At 51.6% G+C, this 19,196-nt stretch overlaps 9 protein-coding genes across 9 annotated transcripts; 4 read left to right on the forward strand and 5 right to left on the reverse strand.

Annotated features, from left to right (window-relative positions):
- Positions 1-238: 238 nt before the first annotated feature.
- J4E84_002070 (uncharacterized protein) lies at positions 239-1,231 on the reverse strand (the record flags this gene model as incomplete). Its single annotated transcript, XM_049384699.1, has 3 exons — positions 239-1,017; positions 1,071-1,123; positions 1,191-1,231. The coding sequence occupies 3 exons, from the start codon at positions 1,229-1,231 to the stop codon at positions 239-241; spliced, it is 873 nt and encodes a 290-aa protein (XP_049248055.1).
- Positions 1,232-1,604: 373 nt separating this feature from the next.
- On the forward strand, positions 1,605-2,538 carry J4E84_002071 (uncharacterized protein; the record flags this gene model as incomplete). Its single annotated transcript, XM_049384700.1, has 2 exons — positions 1,605-1,683; positions 1,736-2,538. 2 exons carry the CDS (start codon positions 1,605-1,607, stop codon positions 2,536-2,538), a joined length of 882 nt encoding a protein of 293 aa, XP_049248056.1.
- A 212-nt stretch (positions 2,539-2,750) lies between these two features.
- Positions 2,751-3,817, reverse strand: J4E84_002072 (uncharacterized protein; the record flags this gene model as incomplete). Its single annotated transcript, XM_049384701.1, has 2 exons — positions 2,751-3,580; positions 3,628-3,817. 2 exons carry the CDS (start codon positions 3,815-3,817, stop codon positions 2,751-2,753), a joined length of 1,020 nt encoding a protein of 339 aa, XP_049248057.1.
- Positions 3,818-4,784: 967 nt separating this feature from the next.
- RPL43 (60S ribosomal protein L43) lies at positions 4,785-5,271 on the forward strand (the record flags this gene model as incomplete). The annotated part of the gene is made up of 4 exons (XM_049384702.1): positions 4,785-4,858; positions 4,917-4,932; positions 4,992-5,116; positions 5,208-5,271. The coding sequence occupies 4 exons, from the start codon at positions 4,785-4,787 to the stop codon at positions 5,269-5,271; spliced, it is 279 nt and encodes a 92-aa protein (XP_049248058.1).
- A 1,721-nt stretch (positions 5,272-6,992) lies between these two features.
- J4E84_002074 (uncharacterized protein) lies at positions 6,993-8,855 on the forward strand (the record flags this gene model as incomplete). Its single annotated transcript, XM_049384703.1, has 1 exon — positions 6,993-8,855. One exon carries the CDS (start codon positions 6,993-6,995, stop codon positions 8,853-8,855), a length of 1,863 nt encoding a protein of 620 aa, XP_049248059.1.
- Positions 8,856-11,829: 2,974 nt separating this feature from the next.
- On the reverse strand, positions 11,830-13,893 carry J4E84_002075 (uncharacterized protein; the record flags this gene model as incomplete). Its single annotated transcript, XM_049384704.1, has 3 exons — positions 11,830-12,233; positions 12,415-13,218; positions 13,521-13,893. 3 exons carry the CDS (start codon positions 13,891-13,893, stop codon positions 11,830-11,832), a joined length of 1,581 nt encoding a protein of 526 aa, XP_049248060.1.
- Positions 13,894-14,528: 635 nt separating this feature from the next.
- Positions 14,529-15,974, forward strand: MRS2 (magnesium ion transporter; the record flags this gene model as incomplete). The annotated part of the gene is made up of 3 exons (XM_049384705.1): positions 14,529-14,726; positions 14,779-15,407; positions 15,458-15,974. 3 exons carry the CDS (start codon positions 14,529-14,531, stop codon positions 15,972-15,974), a joined length of 1,344 nt encoding a protein of 447 aa, XP_049248061.1.
- A 309-nt stretch (positions 15,975-16,283) lies between these two features.
- On the reverse strand, positions 16,284-16,780 carry J4E84_002077 (uncharacterized protein; the record flags this gene model as incomplete). The annotated part of the gene is made up of 3 exons (XM_049384706.1): positions 16,284-16,396; positions 16,453-16,614; positions 16,672-16,780. The coding sequence occupies 3 exons, from the start codon at positions 16,778-16,780 to the stop codon at positions 16,284-16,286; spliced, it is 384 nt and encodes a 127-aa protein (XP_049248062.1).
- Positions 16,781-17,034: 254 nt separating this feature from the next.
- On the reverse strand, positions 17,035-18,267 carry J4E84_002078 (uncharacterized protein; the record flags this gene model as incomplete). The annotated part of the gene is made up of 4 exons (XM_049384707.1): positions 17,035-17,068; positions 17,118-17,441; positions 17,494-18,116; positions 18,181-18,267. 4 exons carry the CDS (start codon positions 18,265-18,267, stop codon positions 17,035-17,037), a joined length of 1,068 nt encoding a protein of 355 aa, XP_049248063.1.
- Positions 18,268-19,196: the final 929 nt, after the last annotated feature.

Genomic DNA, 19,196 nt, shown 5'->3' on the forward strand with positions numbered 1-19,196 from the left:
GATGAACATTTTCGTTTGTGCTACAACACACATGACGTATGCTATATGTGCTCAAAATGACCCATCAGCAAATGAATCTGCATCTTCGGGGAATGGAATACGGTGTATTGCCAAAGACCAAGACTGATCGTAACCAGACCGTATGGCCGGCCTGTTCCACAAAGGATTGGGTCACACGGGAACTGAGTCTGATTGGCATCATCCAATGCTTGCAGCCGCTCATGGCCATCGCGTTTCCTTATCGTGTCTTTTTATCCGGCCCAGCAGTCCCTCTCAGCTTGTTCAGCTTGAACGTCCTTGTGAAGTAAAGATCAAGCGCCGCAGTCGGTAGGTATGTCCACGCGAACCACACGACCCAGCTCATCTTACCCTCCCATATCCATCTCGTCTTGGAGAGTATGCCGTCTCCAGCGAGCACCTGCCTCACGCAACTGCTTGCGTATTGCTTGGTATCCATGCCCAATTCTTGGCTATGCTTCAATCTTCGCTCGTACTCAGCAGCAAGCGGTTGCATGTAGGAGCCCGGTGGCAGAGTTCGATGTGTTCGCGCGATGTTCGATGTGACGCCGCCCGTCACGACGTTGACGACGCGTACGCCTAGCGGAGCGAGTTCGACGCGCAGGGTGTCGGAGTAGGCGTGCAGTGCGGCCTTGGAGGCATTGTATGGTGCACCCCACACATAAGGCATGATGCCAGCTAACGACCCTGTCTGTACAATTGTACCCTTCGCTTCGACCACAAGAGGGGTAAAGGTCTTGCACATCTCCATGACGGAGAAGACGTTGACTTGGAAAAGTTCCTGCAGCTCATCCTCGTCGTAGTCCAGCGCTGGTACGACATAGTTGCGTCCGGCATTGTTGTACAGTACGTCGAGTTTGCCTCCTGTGATCTCAGTGACGCGCTGGTGGAGTGCGCGTATGGATTCCTTGTGGGGGAGTTCGAGGGGTAGATATGTGATGTTGGGGTGCGGCGAGGTGTATTTGGACGGATCGCGGACGGTGCCCAGGACTTGGAAGCCTACATACACCGATTAGCAACCAAGAATCGTGAAGACATGGTGTTATGCTGACCTCGTTCGGCGAATTCCAGTGCGAGATAGTGCCCAATGCCGCCGGGCGTACAGCTGCTCGCGTCAGTTGGAGCCGGGAAGAGCTAAGCCTACGACTGTTGCGACTTGTAGCAGTACTTACCCCGTGACTAGCGCGAATTGCGTTCTCTTTCCTTCGGCCATTGTGTGTGTAGACAGCTGCCAATGTGTTGATGGTCGCAGGCGTCACAGCTCGCAATGCGCATTATTCAGATCCGCGCCTCGGTTGTTCCTGCCACTAGCGCGTCGACGTCACACACGCCCTGTCCGTATCTTGAACCCCCCAACTGACCTATCATGTCCTCGACTACCACAATGCCTGACTAGCATTTGTTCCCGAGCGTTCCATTAGGACATGGAGCTTAGCTGATGATGTTCCTTTTGGGATTCTGGATTCTGTTTCCTTTCCTCCACTTTTGCACTTGCATCTTCATCCATTGATTGCCGTTGCGACTGCGGATCCGCCTCCGAAGTATCTTATAATCGTAATCTCGAGACATACAGGATCAAAGAAATCATGACAGCGTCACAATGGCTGGGCGAGCGTGTTCCGACGCTTCTCCGCCCGTCCATATTGCTTTTCATAGCAGCATATCGTAAGTAGCATTGCAACTATCGTTTAGGGCACCTAGACTGACTTGTACATAGACTTCGTAATGACCATGTTTGAAGTCGTGTTCTATGACTGGCGCCCTTTTTCGCTCTTCAACATTACCAAACTCCGGTTCAAGGCCTTCGCCCGCCTCTGGAAGAACAACGGCGAAGCAATGTCTGCTGAAATGCCCGGCCCTACATTCTCGCTTTTGTCCCAGTGCAAAGGCGTAGTCCTCGACATCGGCCCTGGATCCGGAGAGATGCTTTCACGTTTTAACCCGGATATTATCACTGCTGTGTATGGGGCTGAGCCTGCCGAAGACTTGCACCCAGGATTGTTGAAGAACGCGGAGAAGAGAGGGTTTGGTAGCAAGTTCCACGCCATGGTCTGTGGCGCGGAGCCGGAGAGTCTAATTCCAGCATTGCACAAGAGCGGGATTCTGGATGTTAGTGGAAAAGGCGGGTTGGCATCTGATGGTGTATTCGATGAGATCTGCTGCACTCGCGTGCTGTGCGGTGTTCCCCACCCAGAGCAAACTATTAAGGGACTATACAACCTGCTCAAGCCCGGCGGTCGCATGGTGATCTGCGAGCACGTAGCGAATCCCTGGAGAACCGAAGGCAGAGTCGCTGCACGCTTCATGCAACTGGTGTATACGATCCTTGGATGGCCATTCTTCTTGGGTGGGTGTGAACTCCAGAGGCATACGCTAGACTTCTTGAGGGACGCAGGTGAATGGGATAAGTTTGATCTAAAGTACTACGGCCCCCAAGATTGTGTACCGTTCATCGTTGGAGAGCTGATCAAGAAGAATGGCTCGTTGGACAAGAGTTACGCGGAGGCTGTCAAAGAGTAAATGGAGGATCAAGATGTAATGTGGTAGTTGTACAATGACTGTAGATAGAAGGCGGCCGGACCTATACAGAGGGGGCCTGCATGGAAATTGCAGATATGGCTTCGCTTGGAGGTAATTAAGTAGCTTAAGCTCATATTGTTGTACGTGTAATAAAGCAACGCTAAATTATGTCGGTATTTATTCCTCCATGGTATTACATCTTACTCCCTGACTCATGAGATGAACATGCTACCAGAAACTAACAATACGAAAACCACAGCCCATCTTGGCCAATACATCTTTCTCGGGGCACCATTCTCAGTCTGCTCTGGCGCAGTAGCAGCTGCCGTTGGAGAACCTGTTCCCTCCGCGCTGGACAAAACAATTGTTGATACAGTAGCCGGGGGTTCTACGGCTGAAGATGGAGGAATGCCGCTCGACGGGACGACCGAGTTCGCTGGCCCACCTGATGCTGTCGATGTACGGGTAGGGGTCGCAGCTGAAGAAGGCGAGGCCGCGTCTCCAGGCACGTTCGCGTTATCCGTGGGTGTGGCGCTTGCAGCCGCATCTGACCCACCAGTAGCAGTAGACACTCTAGCTGTCGTGCTACTCGCTGGTCTCGGTGTTGGCAGGCTACTAGGTAACGCTTCTGCGCTGCCACCTGCACAGTCTGCCTGACCACCAAGCTTCACGACCATCCCTACTCCAGCCATCGCGTCCCCCAATCCATTGTCGTCTTGGAATTTTGTAATATCAAAGGCCTCGTCGTCTCCTGGTAGTTGCAGATCCGTAATCTCTTTCCGTCCTGGGTTCGTATACATCAGGAAACTGTACTGTCGGTCGTCTCCTTTCTCGCCGACGGAGCCAGGAGCAACGTAATCCATAACAGCAGGTGAATCAGTTTCTATGTTGGTGATGTCGAAGTTGTTTTTGAAGTTCGCCCGAGCGTAGTGGAGTTTTCGAGCATTTGGACATGTGCTATCGACCATGATGATCGTGTACAGGGTGCCGGGGGAGATGCCACTGCTATCGCCAAGAGCGAATGTGGGCTCCTTTGCTACAGCTACACGATGTTAGATTTTATAGCCTAGGTCGAGCTAAAAGACTAACCATCTTTCTCGAACACGGTCCCATCCTTGAAGCCATTAATTGCTTCGCCTGTAAAAGAGACCTGTACTTCGTCTCCGCCTGAACGGAAGCCTGATCTTAAGTCTTCGGGTATGATGGTGTCGTCTTGCGCTGCGACAAATGCTGCGAAGGCAGCAATAAAAGTTGCATGTTTGAGGAAGCGAATAGCCATACTGTGTAGATTTGAGAGAATGCTAGGTGGAAATGATTAGGGTTGAGCGCGCTTAATCGATGGTGTTATACTCCCTCTCAAAGTACAATGCAGCCCCAGGATATATATCCCCTCCACCATGTTTGGATACTCTGTACTCCAACGGCGATGTTCACGCCGCGTAGTCCTCCCCACACAGTCCACTGCGCCCCAAACCCCGGAAGACCGTTGTGTCCGGCAGACGCCGGTGGAAATAGACCTTGGCATCTGAATACTGCCTGATCTCCAGACGATAAGCGCACGATCGCACCAATTTGGGTGGTTTGTTGGCGCCCGGCTGTGCTTGTCAGCTGTTTTGGTTTCATCTCGTTTCGGCAATCAGGCAGCCGGGCGCTTCTGACAAACGATCGGCTTTACTGAGATTCGCGCATCGGCGGCACACCCTTGGTTGCCTCTGGGTTGCGACAAGTAGGCGAGACGGTACTGTGCCTGAGATGTTGTTGCGAAACTCAGGTGTCACTGCCGAGCCCTTCGTGCCCTTGAACCGCGCGTTCCAACTCAGAGACTCCACGAGAACTACTCCCAGGCTGACAGATTTTCATACAACCGCAGCTTTTAGTATGAGTGGATTCAATGCTCATTCTGGTTGGAGTAACGGTTTGGAAGTGTGCTAGAATCAGCGAGAGGACTCGGCTGTACACAGCGCGACAACGAGACTTGGGTGTAGGATGCAGTCGTCGCATCTGTGTGATACAACCCTCATGATTGCTTGATCAGAAGCCGGCGACGATGATGCAGTACTTCGAGAATCAAATGGAATGCTGTGTCTCGGTGTCTCAGGCCTCTCGCACCGGAGGCAGGGTTGTTCCGGTGCCGCACCACGCCAAGACCCCGGTTTAGCGATTTTTGGCGCCCCACACCACTTTGAAGGTCATCGAATTCAACACCCAGACGCTTCTACACTCGTCAACTCATCACAACCGCCAAAATGACGAAGCGCACAAAGAAGGTCGGCATCACCGGAAAGTACGGTACCCGTTACGGTGCCTCGCTCCGTAAGCAGTAAGTATTCCCTCGCCGCAATCGCAGAGCCAGGGACAGCTATACTGACAATATCTAGGGTCAAGAAGATGGAGGTGCGCAATCCCACACGACCCGTACAGCCTCACTAGAACAAGTCACTCACCTGCGATAGATCACACAACACGCCCGCTACGTCTGCCAATTCTGCGGAAAGAACTCTGTCAAGCGTGAGGCCGTCGGTATCTGGAACTGCAGGTCTTGCCGCAAGACCACCGCTGGAGGAGCCTACACCGTCTCGTAAGACTTCCTGCACACCACCAACCCCATGCGCCGTTGTTCAAGGACTGGCTGCAGATCCTATCAGGATAGCGCTAACCGCTACCAACAGCACTCCCGCTGCCGCCGCCACCAGGTCAACGATCCGTCGTCTCCGAGAGATTGCTGAGGTTTAAGGGAACATTGAGCATTGGGTGGAGTTCTTCGAGGGTTTTCTCTGCATCGGCAGCCATGGTCCGATGAAAGGCTCACTGCAGCATTCGGATGCTGGTCTCATAACGACCAGGGGTTCATCAGGGAATCATACAAAACAATGGCACGATCATGACAAAACAAACACCTCGTTCCTCGCGCTGCGTACAAACTGTGATGATCGCATCGATGATGTGGGCACGTCATCGGATTTGTCCTCTACGAATAGTTCTGTCTAATCACGCCGCGTTCCGTCATCTTAGTGAAGTCACTAACCTTGGAGGTTCGCCGCATTCCTGGGGTATGCAGCGATACCGTTGCAGTAAGCATGGACACTGCGCCGACTATACGGATCTACATTGGTGTCATCATACTGACAACTGCCACGGACGGTGATCGTCATCGACGAGGAACACGGTTCTGCACCCAGAGTATTGTAGTCACGAGACCTAGGTACCTTGTTTCGTCGCTCGCACCACATTTCACCAATGAATGATATACACACCTCAGAGACCGATGTGAGCGACTTTATCTCGATGTATACAATGCCTTGTGAAAGCTTCGATCTCGGGTTTTCACTGCAGTAGACCGCCAGCGCACTGGTTCAGTCTCCTCTATTGATAAGTGCTTGTGCTGAACAAGTCTTGGGCCGGACTGGAATAGACGCAGCAGCAATAACAAGTCGTGGGTAATCTTCGGCTCGTGGACGTCTAGTCCGTGCAGATGCGAACCCGCCACTCTCCCACGTGCCACCTGGGATCCAAGAAGCAACGCTTCTACCGTCGCTTCGACACACATGCATCTCGCATTCATCGGTTCAACGCTGCAATCGTCAGATGGCGCCATAGTCGCCAGTGCACATATTCGAGGACGAAAAGATCGTACACGAGATAGCTCGCGCTGTCATCGGAGAGGTCAGTATTGCCTCAAGGTGGAACAGGCATATATGAAGTAAGCATGCATTATGCGACAGCCCCGTATATCTGACAGATTATGCAGGAGTGACTGAGCCAACCGAGCTTTGCTATCGTGTAAAATCGTGAGGCACACGGTGGAGGTCACCCAACGATCATCGATGTGACTGAAGTCATACGCGAAGAACGTCTGGATCAGACCACTTGAACGCCCGTTACACGCGTGCTCGGACATGCACGGCTGCCGAAGATAGGCTACAATCTAGGCCTCTCCGATACCTATGCAAATTTTGGCATAGGCTATCCACGCGCGACGTCATGCCGTGATCCTGCCGACCGGACCGCCCACTAAGTGGAGTCCCGCAGAGCCTCAACACCAAACTCTTCTCACAGTCCTGGAACGCTAGAGCACATAGTGTCCGTACGCGTTAGAGATAGCAGATTTTTCTCGTCCGTCCACGCTTCGTAATGGCACTAAGTGAATCTATTGGGCATTTGTGCACCGATACTATGACGTCGAAGACGATGAACCTGGGATACCCCTTTGTAGTGATCCTTCGTCCTCGAACCAGCCTGTCGGGTGTTTACGGTCAGGCCATGGACGGGACGAATGCCATCCCACACACCGCCCCTAGTGGCGACGATGCCGTCCCTCGCCGGTGTCGACAAGCAGGATATACATATCTGCTTTCCGTCTCCCAAATCCCATTCCTCTCTCTGAATACGGTCGTCACTCCGCGCCCATTCCTTTGTTTTCCAAGCAGGAACCTCCACTTTAATCGTCGATCAACATGTCTGGGTACTACGGTCCCTCCTTCAACCACAAGTCATCGCGACCTCCATCTCTTGCAGCGTCTAGAGCGAATTCTTCCTACAGAGTTGCTCGCAGTGCACCCGTCACACCTCGCAATGGTTCGATCACCACCCCTCGCAATGGTTCCATTGCCGCCACAATCGCCGGTACGACTGCACAACAAACAGCTGCCAACACAGCTGCCAACACTGGTGCAACGACACCCGCATTGCTCTCCAGAGTGAACAGCAAACTAGAGAATGAAGCCAACGGCAAAGAAGAGGCTCCTTCCATGAACTCCGAAGTATTGCGCAACGAGAAGGGCGAGCTCATTGTTGGAAGAATCGCAGGCGGCAAGCATCTTACCGATGATATCGAGGACATCGATCCTGGTTGTGGCGAGATCAAGAAGGTCGACTGCGACATGCCTCTTACATTGACCGAGATGGTCCACCATGAGGGCAAGGACTACATCGTACTCAGCTTCGCGACTGGTGACAAGGAGAACCCGTTCAACTGGAACCCCTGGTACAAGCGCAGTATCACCACGATGCTGAACTTGATGACACTGTTCATCGGTCTCGCAACAACGGCATACAGTTCGGGCATCAACAGGATGTGCGAGGAGTTCGGTGTCGACACAATCTACGGTCAGCTTGGACTGTTCACCTTCAACATCTCTTGTGCCATCGCACCCATGGTACTGGCTCCTTTCTGTGAGCTTGTCGGACGCAAGATAGTATACGCCAGTGCCTTCCTCTGCTTCTCGCTTATCTTCATTGGTCTCGCGCTCGCACAGAACATCTCCACCATCATCGGCCTCCGCCTACTACTCGGTCTCTTCGGTTGCGTCGGTACCATCCTCGTCGGCGGTACTTTCGACGACATGTACGAACCCCACAAGCGTGGCCGACCGATGGCCATGTTCGCTTTCGTCGCCATCTTCGGTACTGTCGCTGCACCCATCTACGCCGGCTTTATCGACCAAGCGCTCGGATGGCGATGGGTTGAGGGCATCCAGGGTCTCGCCAATATTCCTCTCCTGATCCTCATCTTCGTCGCTTTCCCCGAAACACGTGGCGGTGCCAGACTACACAAGCGAGCCAAGCAGCTGCAAAAGGCAACTGGCGATGAGCGATACGTTGCGGAAGATGACATTTACACCCCCGATGTCAAGTCTATGCTGAAGGCTTCGTCCGTCAAGGCCATCCGCATGCTTGTCACAGAACCCGTCGTCTTCGCCTTTGGTCTTTGGATCGCCTTCTGCTGGGCTGTCGTCTTCTTGTTCCTTTCGGTCATTCCGATCACCTTCACCGAGAAGCGTGGCTGGTCTGAAGGTGTCAGCGGTCTGCCTTACATCTCTCTCGCCATCGGTACTTTCCTCGGCTGGGCTGCCCACCACCTCCAGATGCGTAAGTACAACCAACTCCAAGAAGACCCCAACGTTCGCATCGTTCCCGAACACCGTCTCTATGGCGCCATGTTCGGCGCTGTCTGGCTGCCCATCGGTCTCTTCATCTACTCCTTCACGCAATACGGATATCTGAGCTGGGTTGGCCCCGTCATCGGTCTCGCACCTATCGCATTCGGTATCTTCTTCGTCTTCGAGAGCACTTACTCATACACTGCCGATTGTTATGGCGAGACATCTTCCTCGGCTATCGCTGGTCAGGGATTAATGAGGAACACGCTCGGTGCTGTTACCCCACTTTTCGCGAGCGCTTTCTTCCACAACGTAGGAAGTCAGTATGCGGGTTTGATCCTTGCGATGTTCGGAACTGTGCTGAGTTTGATTCCGTTCGTCATGTTCAAGTATGGACATCTGCTCCGCGCGAGGAGTAAGTTGGCGAAGGAGTACTAGTGGAGGAGAGAGTTGTTCAGTCGTTCATAGCGCATTAGCGTAGCATACCCATCAACACGTCGTTGTAATTTATTGTACACAGAACCTTAATTACACGTTAACCTAAGAAAAAGCTGAACAGGTCTGCAGCCTACATTAACATGAAAACATGCAAAGTAGATGATCCAACGCCGACGTAGGCTCTAGACGTGTTCAGGGTCTTGTATGAGATGATTGCAGGTTCCTACCTGATGATTTCGTATGCTGTTCAGGAATTGATGATGACGACAGGCGCACGTGGGTGGCTTCCCGGGTTCTTCAGCCGTAAGCGAGATAATAGGCAACAGCGATGTAGCCTTCTGAGCAAGATTCTGTACACGATTACAGCTCTACATCCTGCACTCATGCCCCCCAAGCGCATCTTTATGCTCATCGTTTTCATAGTTTTAGAAGCGACTTATCCATCAGCACGAGCGTAATCATCGCCGATAACGTTCGGCCCATACTCCACGGACGCTGGCAAGTCGGAACGCATCCTTGTCCGAGAACACATCATATGTTACCTTTCAAAAACACCAAAAGACCAATTCCTTCCGGTCGCGACTATGAAGGTCGTCACTCCGAGTTTATTTTGCGACAACTGCCAAGAGTTTCAGATTGAGCGTCTGTTTGGCGTTACCAACCTAAAGGATAGAGAAAGTACTGATAACGGCAACTACCGATACCATGCTTATATGACTCCAGGAGGATGCGGGCTCTGTGATTTCTTCACAGAATGTTTGCCAGAGCGGTGCAGAGTACGCAGTACTCATGGCACGTGGTCTATCTGTATGAACACCACGTCTAACATGAGAGAACCTGCAAGAGTAGGAGCCTGGTGCTACCCGCCAACGAAAGAAAAGGAAACTTTGGGGACTGTTTTGATGGCCATAAGTTCAAAAAAAAACTTCAAGAGTAGGTGAAACAGTTGAAGTCTCTCCATTTGTCTGCATAGATAACGAAAGATTGCCGACTCATGAGCTCCAAGCATCGTCCTCGAGGCTCGATTCCGCACGAATTTTTGAGTGGTTGAAGAGAGAAATGCACACGGAACAAGCTCCGTGGTATAGGGGAGGGGCTAGCGCAAGCCTGGCCCTCACCGTCATCGACTGCAATACGCGCAAACTTGTTCCATTACCCAACGAAGAGCGTTACGCAACTCTGAGCTATGTCTGGGGCCCTTCTTCACTGTCTTCATTAGATGAGATGAACGGTGATCGACTGCCGTTACATCTGCCAGATACGATTCAAGACAGCATTGACGTTTGCAACGAGCTGGACATCCGTTATCTTTGGGTTGACAGGTATTGCATAGCTCAAAACAATGGACACCTTCGAAGTTTGCAAATCAGTAGGATGGACGAAGTGTATCACAACTCGTTTCTTACAATCGTGGCATGTGCCGGCAAAGATCCTTACTTTGGTCTGCCAGGGGTGTCTAGACAGCGCAATTCGAATCCAGGTATCGGAGTCCTTGGACTTGGACGTCTACAATCACTTTCAAACTCTTCCGAAATCCATTCCGATGTCTGGGCGACACGAGCCTGGACGTATCAAGAGGCCCTCCTCTCACAGCGGCGGCTTTATTTCACAAACCAAGGGACATTTTTCGAATCAGTTAACGGTCTTCAAGAAGAGAGCGAGTCGGTTTCTAAAAGCCGCTTGGAGCAATTACTGTCGGACCGTTTGCCCGATGGAAGGCCTGTCCCAGGTACTGTGCTGCGCAAGACGAGGACACACTCAATCAGAGGACTGCACGTATGGACGTGCATTTTCGAGTACTCCGCACGAACCCTATCTCATCAGAGCGATATTCTTAAAGCTTTACTCGGTATTTTGGCCTACTTTCGACGGCAAAAGGGTATTTCTCATCTTTGGGGCATTCCCTTCTTTACCTCTGACCCAGTGTCACCGCTGTCCAGTTCTCCCAGTTTCGAAATGAGTCTGCGCTGGGTCGTGATCGGTCTTTCCTCTCGTCGGGCAGGATTTCCTAGCTGGTCCTGGACTGGCTACAACAGTCAGGTACAACATGTTGATGTACATCGGGCATTCGAGTACAACATGCCTACGGCTAAAGAGGAGGCTATCCATATCGAGGTAGAACTTGCATCTGGTCGGCTCTTAAAGTGGTCGAATTATCAAGCCGACTATGCAAACCTCCAGGACTACACTCAAGTTCAATCATCAAACGAGAACGCTAATCAACTGAGTCGATTCATACATCTCGAAACGTTGACATCTCGGGTCGTTAGTAAACACTGGGACCAAGTTGACACCCATTACTACTCTATCGATGCGTCAACACTAAGGGAAAGTGCGCGAGAATTTTTCGGATCAGTGGAAAGACCAAGCTACACGAAATCTAATGTAGAGACTGAGGAGGATTTTCCCATAGGCTCGCTTCTAGCATTGCATTTCCCCAAACTCGATGGCACGAGCTTGAGAGGAGGCATTGATAGTCAGTGGCTTCGTGGGTTCTGGAATAACGGATGCGCACTCCTCATCCGGAATTTTGGAGACCATTGGGAGCGAGTCTGCCTGTTGGGGAGTAGGAAAGGCTTGAAAAAAGAGGAGGTTCCCAAAGTCCGCAGAAAGATTCGGTTGGGATGAGCTCGTGAATAGGGGTAGCTACAATATGTGTCACATGTCTCAAAAAAGATATTAGGGCAGGAGCCTACATCGTCTCGGAACCTGTGTAGTTATCAAGTTAAAGTGTCATGTATACTGCAAGTTAGGGCACGAAATTCACTAAGACGAACTTTTATTTTGGCTAAAATCAAGTAATTCTCAACTCCCGCAGCAAAAATAGAGAATAGAGAGCATGTAACTTTTCCGAAAGACTCGATGTAAGATGAAAAGAAATGTCCAACTCAGAGAAACTCATGGAGGCTAAAAGAACAGAGACGACTGGCATTGGATCAGATGTAATGCTTCTACCCATCATTAGTCGGAGGTCTTAGTTACTCAAAGAACGCATACGTACAGCCTTCCACTCGGCCCATAGATCCTGATGGGCGTAGCGCTTGATAGTATCGCGGGCTTCCTTCAGAATACCGTAGTCTCCTACGCAATTGAGTTTTGCGGCCCGACAGCGGGATGGTAGGAGACCGTCATAGTCGATTCCGGTGTTGTTCAAGTAGGTCCAGTATGCCAAGATACTGAGATGCATCGAAGACAAATTGTCTGGAATTGGATGAAGTTCTGCGGCGTCCAAGACTTTAGTCGTCAAGCCAAATTGGGTCAATGGACAAAGTTTCGATCCACACTTGCCGACATCCTTGGTGAAAGTGTTATGCAAGGCGGTTTTGCATGTCTGTAGGAGCTCTTGAAGTACAGCGGTACGAATTTGACCGGCTTGGGCTATATGAAGGATTAGCATCTATGAGATGGCAAAAGTAAGGCATCATGCAAGGAAAAACACTGAACAGACCTGCAGCCTACATCAAGATGAAAACATGCAGAGTAGATGATCCAACGTCAACGTAGGCTCCAGGGTGTTCAATCTTTTTATTTCTTGACTGATATCGGTCTGTGTACTCACCTTGGATACGGGCGGGGAAGTCAGCTCGGACATGCACCAGCTTATCATCGTGCACCACGCAGTAACGCTTGTCTTTATCGACGGAGATCTCCATGGCCAGCTTATTGATCAGGTATTCGTAGTCAGCCGTGAGCCCGAACGCGGCCGTAATCATCGTAAAGTCTTGAAGATCGATGTCGGAAGGCCAAGATATACCACCGTCTTTGTGTTGTTGGATCCAGTTCTTCAACTCTGCTGCAGCATGAAGGAGACGCTCGAGGTCGTATTTGTCAGACAAAACCGCGATCTGTACCAGCTCCTGCTGCGATAGCGTTGCAGGTAGCTCTTGAAGTTGCCAGTGAGCGATTCGGAGGACAATATGGAAGGCGTAGGCTGAATCCTCAGGAAAGGCGATCTCGGACATGTCGCTCTCAGCCCAATTGCCGCTCATCATGGCGTCCCAGGCCTTGCTAGCATGTCGAAAGACGCCTTTGTTGACTTGATAGGCCTTTTGACCACCAACGTGCTCCGGAGACCCTACGATCAGGGTCAGATCGTACTGCCTGTCGACCGTAACGATTTCGAGGTCAGGATCGGTAATTTTTCTCTTGTTCTGGAGGTCAAGTGGCTCATCATGGAACTCGAGTGACTCTCCATTGTAACACCCACTGCCGAAAATGGAGTCTTCGTTCGTAGCTGCAAGGGTGGATTGAACATCTGATGTATTCTGTAGGCTATCGCCAGGGCTGACAGCACTTGATGGTGTGGTCATGATGTAGATGGCCTGGAGACTCGTGATGGTCTTTGAGGGATGCTTCGTCGATACTGTATACTCGAAAGTATAGGGTAGAGTTGATGGTAGAGTCCTGGAACAGATCACGTATGTGGTAGGTATACATATTACCGACCGGATGATCAGCTAGCGATAGCCGAAGCTGTCAGGCAGGTGAGAGAAGCTTGAACGATACCATCTTCCCCGAAGTCGTCTGTTCGCCATCGGATCTGAGGTAATACCTTCACGTATCGTGGAAGTACCTTTACCGACTCCTTCGTTGATTGCAAGGCCATGTATGCCGATTGACCTGATATTGCGGTAGATTTCAAGACCTAGAAGCTTGAGTCGTCACCCACGTATCCCATGCCCTTCCTCCACCAATTCCAAACACCCATCTTCTGCATACTAACCCCAAATTCTTTCACGCTCTCTGCTTCTTCTAATTTTCCGTATGCGGCGTTGCCTTCCGCCTTTTCCCCCTCAACCTCCTTTCCAGCAGGCTTCTTTACGAGTTGAAAATCCTTGTAACGCAGTCTCTGAACACTTGCTACCCATTCCCTTACACCTATTTCGGAGCCTTGGCAATACATGATGCCTGGACAGCCACCATAGCGTAGTAGAGCGTATATGTGACAGTTGGATGCAGCAGCTTTCAGCTTGGCCACTTTCTTGCGGGAAGTTATGTGATGGGTTCGTATCAGCGCGTTATAGATCGGATGAGACATGCCATCGATAGGGGTAGATCCAAAGCAGAAAACGGACGTTGTGTTCGCAATGTCATAGTTTGCGAACGATGCATGGGAATGAACGCGGCCGCACGTGACGTCACTAGCGCGAAATGATTTTCCAAGATCGCCGAGCGCCAATGACGTGCGGGCGAGACGTGAGCGATATTCTCGAACGACTTCAACAACGACCGTATGGATCGCTGTCGTATACGGAACTCTACGTATGGAAAGTTATGAAGCCTACTTTGCTTCATAGAGTCGCCGCCCCATCACCGTCGGTTCTGAGCTTCCTGAGGGCCCAAGTCACCAATGCATTCGAGCGACCGCTGGCGCAATGCGCACAAGCAACCCAGCAACGACGCGGATATGGGACGAATCTTGGTATGAGATGGCCTTCTGGAGATGCGACATGCAGGATAAAGACATCAAGTTGCAAGAGGAGAGAGGGCAATAGGACATTCGCAACTTCGCAATGTCTCCCGGCCAGGAGGGTTTCGCAACCAGTCCTCGAGATTTCGCTCGCTATTCCACAGGCTACGGCTCTTTCAGTTAGAGACATCGACCCTCAGGGTCACCGCAATTTCTCTACAACGCCTTCGAACAATGGGTGGAATATCTTCAACTCAGCAAAGATGCGAAAATTGGCCCAACTGCAAGCACCGCAGCCGCCACCGGATGAACCTTCGTCAGGTTCAACGGGGTTCGGAAGCAGTCTGGGACGTATAATGCGACCTACGAACGAGCTCAAGATGCGGTGTACCGAACTTGACGAACACGGCAATGTCACACTTGTTAGCGGAGAGTTCAAGAAGAGCGAGCTGATCGCCAAGGTACGCATTGAAACGGACCTGCATAGAGTACATGACTGATAGTTGAGAATAGTACGGTCTGCTTCCTCGCGATCTCCGCAAAATCGATTCGTCGCTCCTCCCACATATTCTCGTCCGGCCGTCTGCGATCCTGATAAACCTCCTCAACCTTCGTGTCCTCCTCAAGCACAACCGTGTACTTGTCTTTGATGCATACGGTACCACCGACTCGAAATCGCAGTCTGTCTTCATGTACGATCTTGATCTCAAACTCCGCCAGAAAGAATCCACCGTCAACGGCACCCTCGCGTACGAATTCCGAGCGCTTGAAGCTGTCCTCATAAGCGTAACACTGAGCCTGGAGAAGGAGTTCGAAGGTGTTAGTGAGCCAGTAGTGAGAGTTCTCAGGGAGCTGGAAGAAGACATAGACAGGGACAAACTACGATATCTGCTCATCTACAGTAAGAAGCTGGGTAGTTTTGAACAAAAGGCAAGACTAGTCAGGAATGCGCTCGAAGAGTTGCTGGAAGCGGACGACGATCTCAGCGCTATGTACCTGACTGAGAAGGCAGAGGGCAAGACACGCGAGGATGACGATCACACGGAAGTCGAAATGCTCCTGGAGTCTTACCATAAGGTCGCCGACGAAATCGTACAAGCAGCAGAGAACTTGGTGTCGAGCATCAGGAACACCGAGGAGATGTATGTGTTCTATTGTTCTTGTACAGTCTTCTCTCACTAACCATCCACAGCGTCAAAGCCATTCTCGATGCCAACCGCAACTCCCTCATGCTTCTCGACCTCAAGTTCTCGATCCTCACCCTCGCAATCACCGCCGGAACCTTCGTCGCCGCTCTGTACGGTATGAACTTGAAGAACTTCATCGAAGAGTCTGATCTCGGTTTCTTCGGCATAAGCGCCTGGTGTTCAGTCTTCGGCTTCTTCGTCGCTGTATACGGTCTGTCAAGGCTTCGAAAGGTACAACGGGTCAGCATGTATGGCCACGGGCCTGGTGCGCTCGTTAGCAGGGAGCCAACCAGGCCGACTGTAGCTCCAGGCGGAGGATGGGGCCTTGGTGCGTGGGGTGGTGGTAGTAGAAACGGGGTCAGCCGAGGGGATATGGGCAGTACAATGTCGACCGGGGCACCAGACCTGGGAGGTATTACGAAGAGAGGTGACACTCTAGCCAGCGTTATGGAAAGAGAAAGAGCGTTGGCGAGGAAGCTGGCCAAGGTCGAGCAGAGGGCTGACGATGCTACGAGACGTTGAGGTTGGCTTCATGTGCTTGTGTGGAAGGTTCTTGCATTTCTTCGATCTGGTTTTGATCTCTGCTCTGATATCCCTCCTCTTTCTTAGACGCTTTTTGTATGAGTAACGCACGGGTTTGGCTGCATAGCGATGGCGTTTGGGACTGATGATAAGACGGGTACTCTTAGACGGGGTACTCATTTGCATCATCAATGTATAGTAGTGTATACGTCCATAACCCGCTCAGACCTATCCAATCTTCCAAGCAATCATAGTTGGGTTGCATCCATCCCTCATGTTCTTCATTCCGTGAAGCCTAGCCTGTTGCCACTATGCGCCGATAGTCCTGTCCATGTCCTTGTCTCCACCATATCCTTGTTCTCTCCTCTGCTTCGCCGCATTCTCGTCATCGTCCTTCAACGCCTCAGTACCACCGAATCCACCTGCTCATGATTAGCCTACCATCCTTGATTACAACACTTGTTTGCCGTTGACGTACCTTCCGCGTTCGCTTGGCCCGTTGAACTTGTTGTCTTGCCACCCATACCGCCTTCTTGGATACTTTGTCCGTATCGGATCTTGTCTGCGGGGGTAATGCCTTGGGTGTTGGGCGCGCCGGGGTCGGAGGTCTTCTTGTTGACTGAGGTGCCTGTTGAGGGGTCTGCGGAAGCCATTGATTAGTAGTTGCACGTCGAGAGGGAGAGAGAGGAAGTCATACCGCCTAGTTGACCGGCTTCCTTCGCGTGAGGCTCAACAAAGGTGTGAACGCCTTCGTACTGGTTCTGGCGCTCGCCGCCGGGCTCGGTGTCCATGAGTTTGTCTGACATGTTTGCACGTATGGAACTGTTCTTTGTGGGTATGGAAAGATTTGTGTGCGGAGGACGTGTACAAGAATTTGGATTGTGTGAGATGGTAGTGGTATTGAAGCTCAGAAACTCGAGGTATGGGGAAAGCCCCATGCTATGACGTAACCACCAAACGCCGAACGCGAGACGCGCTCTGCAGCGCCAGAACACCCTGGTATGATGACACATTATCTACTTTTCCTCCACGCCTGGACCGTATGTTTGTGAATGTGCGACTATGATGAATCGAAATCGATGCCCATGGCGTAGCTGCGACAGTTGTTAGTGTAGGCCTGACTTTCTGGAGTCCAGTACATACCTCTCGTACAATCTCATGTACTTTGCGACGAAAGCCTCCAAATGGAAGATCTGCTTGGCGCCCATCTTACACCTGTGCTCGTAGAACGCTGCCCACTTAATGACCTCAGGCTTCAGCGCATCTTCCGTCATTGGTATGAGTTTCCAGGTAAGCGTTTTTATGATGGTCGTGGAGTCGATGCAATGCGATAGCAGATCGTAGAGTGACGCGCGGACTTGCAGAAGGCGTTGAGGAGATCGCTCCTCGACGATTTGGCGGGCGATTTGCTGGATGAGTGCTTCCCAATCGGGCGGTGGGATGTGCGTCTGGTCTGTGATTTTCTCGCTGTTGATACATTAGCATGAGACTGGAGGTGTAGAAGGAGATGAGGCCATACTTTTGAGCGTGCACTGCTTCGAACATCAACAGCGCTTTCCTCAGGTTTCGCCCGCTATCCTTCGCTATCCTCTGGTTCAGACTCTCGACATCCTTCCATCCCTCCTTCTTGCCGACTTTGCTCAACACACCACAGATCTCGGTCTCTGTAGGCGCTGAAACTCTCACAAGTAGCGTCCTACTCCTGATGGGCGCGATGATGTTGCTCGTAGAGTTGGCGAGCAGGATCAATCGCAAGTTGGGACTGTACTTCTCCATAGTACGTCTCAGCGCCGCCTGCGCATCTCTCGTCAGATGGTCTGCCTCATTGATCACTACGACCTTGAAGCGCTGCTTTGCGCCCAAGTCGACCTGTTGTGTCTGTGCAACTTCTTTGAGCAGGTCTTGGACGACCACTCTGTCGTAGTTTCCGACATCTGAAGGTGTGATTTCGAGGTGGTATACGGAAGCGACGATGTTGAATTCGAGTTTGCGGTTCGTGGTAGTCTGGAAGACGCGCGCGTCGATCTTGATCTTTTCGACACCGGGGCCGTAAAGCTCTTTGAGTGTGGCGACTATGCGCGTCTTCTTTCCTGCGCCGGAAGGACCGTATACGAGCAGATGTGGGAAGTCGCCGCTTTGTGCCTACACAATGTTGCGTTAGTTGCCGCAATCGATGGAGCATCCATGGATGTCAATGTTTCCTTACAAGAGCTCGGAGACGATCTGAAAGCTCGGGATGGTAACTGAGCGCCTCGAGATTACGCGGTCTATGCTTGTCTACTAAGAGCGCCATTGTTCGGGTATGTCGTGGTGTTGTTGGTGAATTTGCGGCTATCGGTGGATGGTGAGTTGGACGCGTCCGGGCGACGCGTAAAGTGGTGGGCTAGCTTGGCAGCCCACACGTCGACGCCTGATCGCGCTCTTCATCACGCTGCATCCTACAGAAAAGATTTGAGTATCTCCAGCACAGCGACTGGGCTTAGACAAACGAACCAATCATTTCGCATTCTACCAACTGAATTAAGCCCGTTCACTGGTCGAGCCTCAAATCCATCACCGAGACATCTGTTTCCCAGAAACCGAAGTGGACTACCTGGCCGGCAACGCCTTTGACAGGACACGCTTCAGCTGACGAAGATTCTTCCAACACCACCCTCCGTTACTCAGTCCATGTCCTCGTTCTCTCTGGTTAGACCAACAATGGTCGACGGGACCACCATCACACGCCCATTCGGTGACCGCCCAACCTCTTTGTCGACGTACTGGAGACATCCAGAGTGTACCGGGGCGCAGATGCTGACTGAAGCAGTCGCGGTGTCCCTATCCATGCGACCAGGATTGTTGTGCAAGCCCCCACAAGTGTCGCCGACCCACATCGTACCGATAGTGCAGCTGTTATCCAGATTCACCTGCCTCAGATCTGTGGGTGAAGCAGGAACGTCAGAGCCTGATGTTGGTCATTGTGTCTTGGGGTTGCTTACCATGAAAGTCAAATTCGTTGGATATGCGTGTTCGCGACGAACGACTCTTGTTTTTGACTCTGGTTATCGAGGCGTTGAGGTGAAAGTATAGGATGTACAGAGCGAGTGCCGCGATTATGAGGAGAAGCCACAACTCGGTTCGACTCATGGTAAAGACTTTGATGTTGGTACAGATGGCTGACATGTCGTGCATGTGGAAGAAAGTGGAGTAGGTGTCGATGTTCAGAAATAGTACGATCCG

This window comes from Alternaria hordeiaustralica (genome assembly GCF_023758085.1).
Source record: "Alternaria hordeiaustralica strain BMP 2776 chromosome Unknown scaffold_2, whole genome shotgun sequence".
NCBI classification, from domain to species: domain Eukaryota; kingdom Fungi; phylum Ascomycota; class Dothideomycetes; order Pleosporales; family Pleosporaceae; genus Alternaria; species Alternaria hordeiaustralica.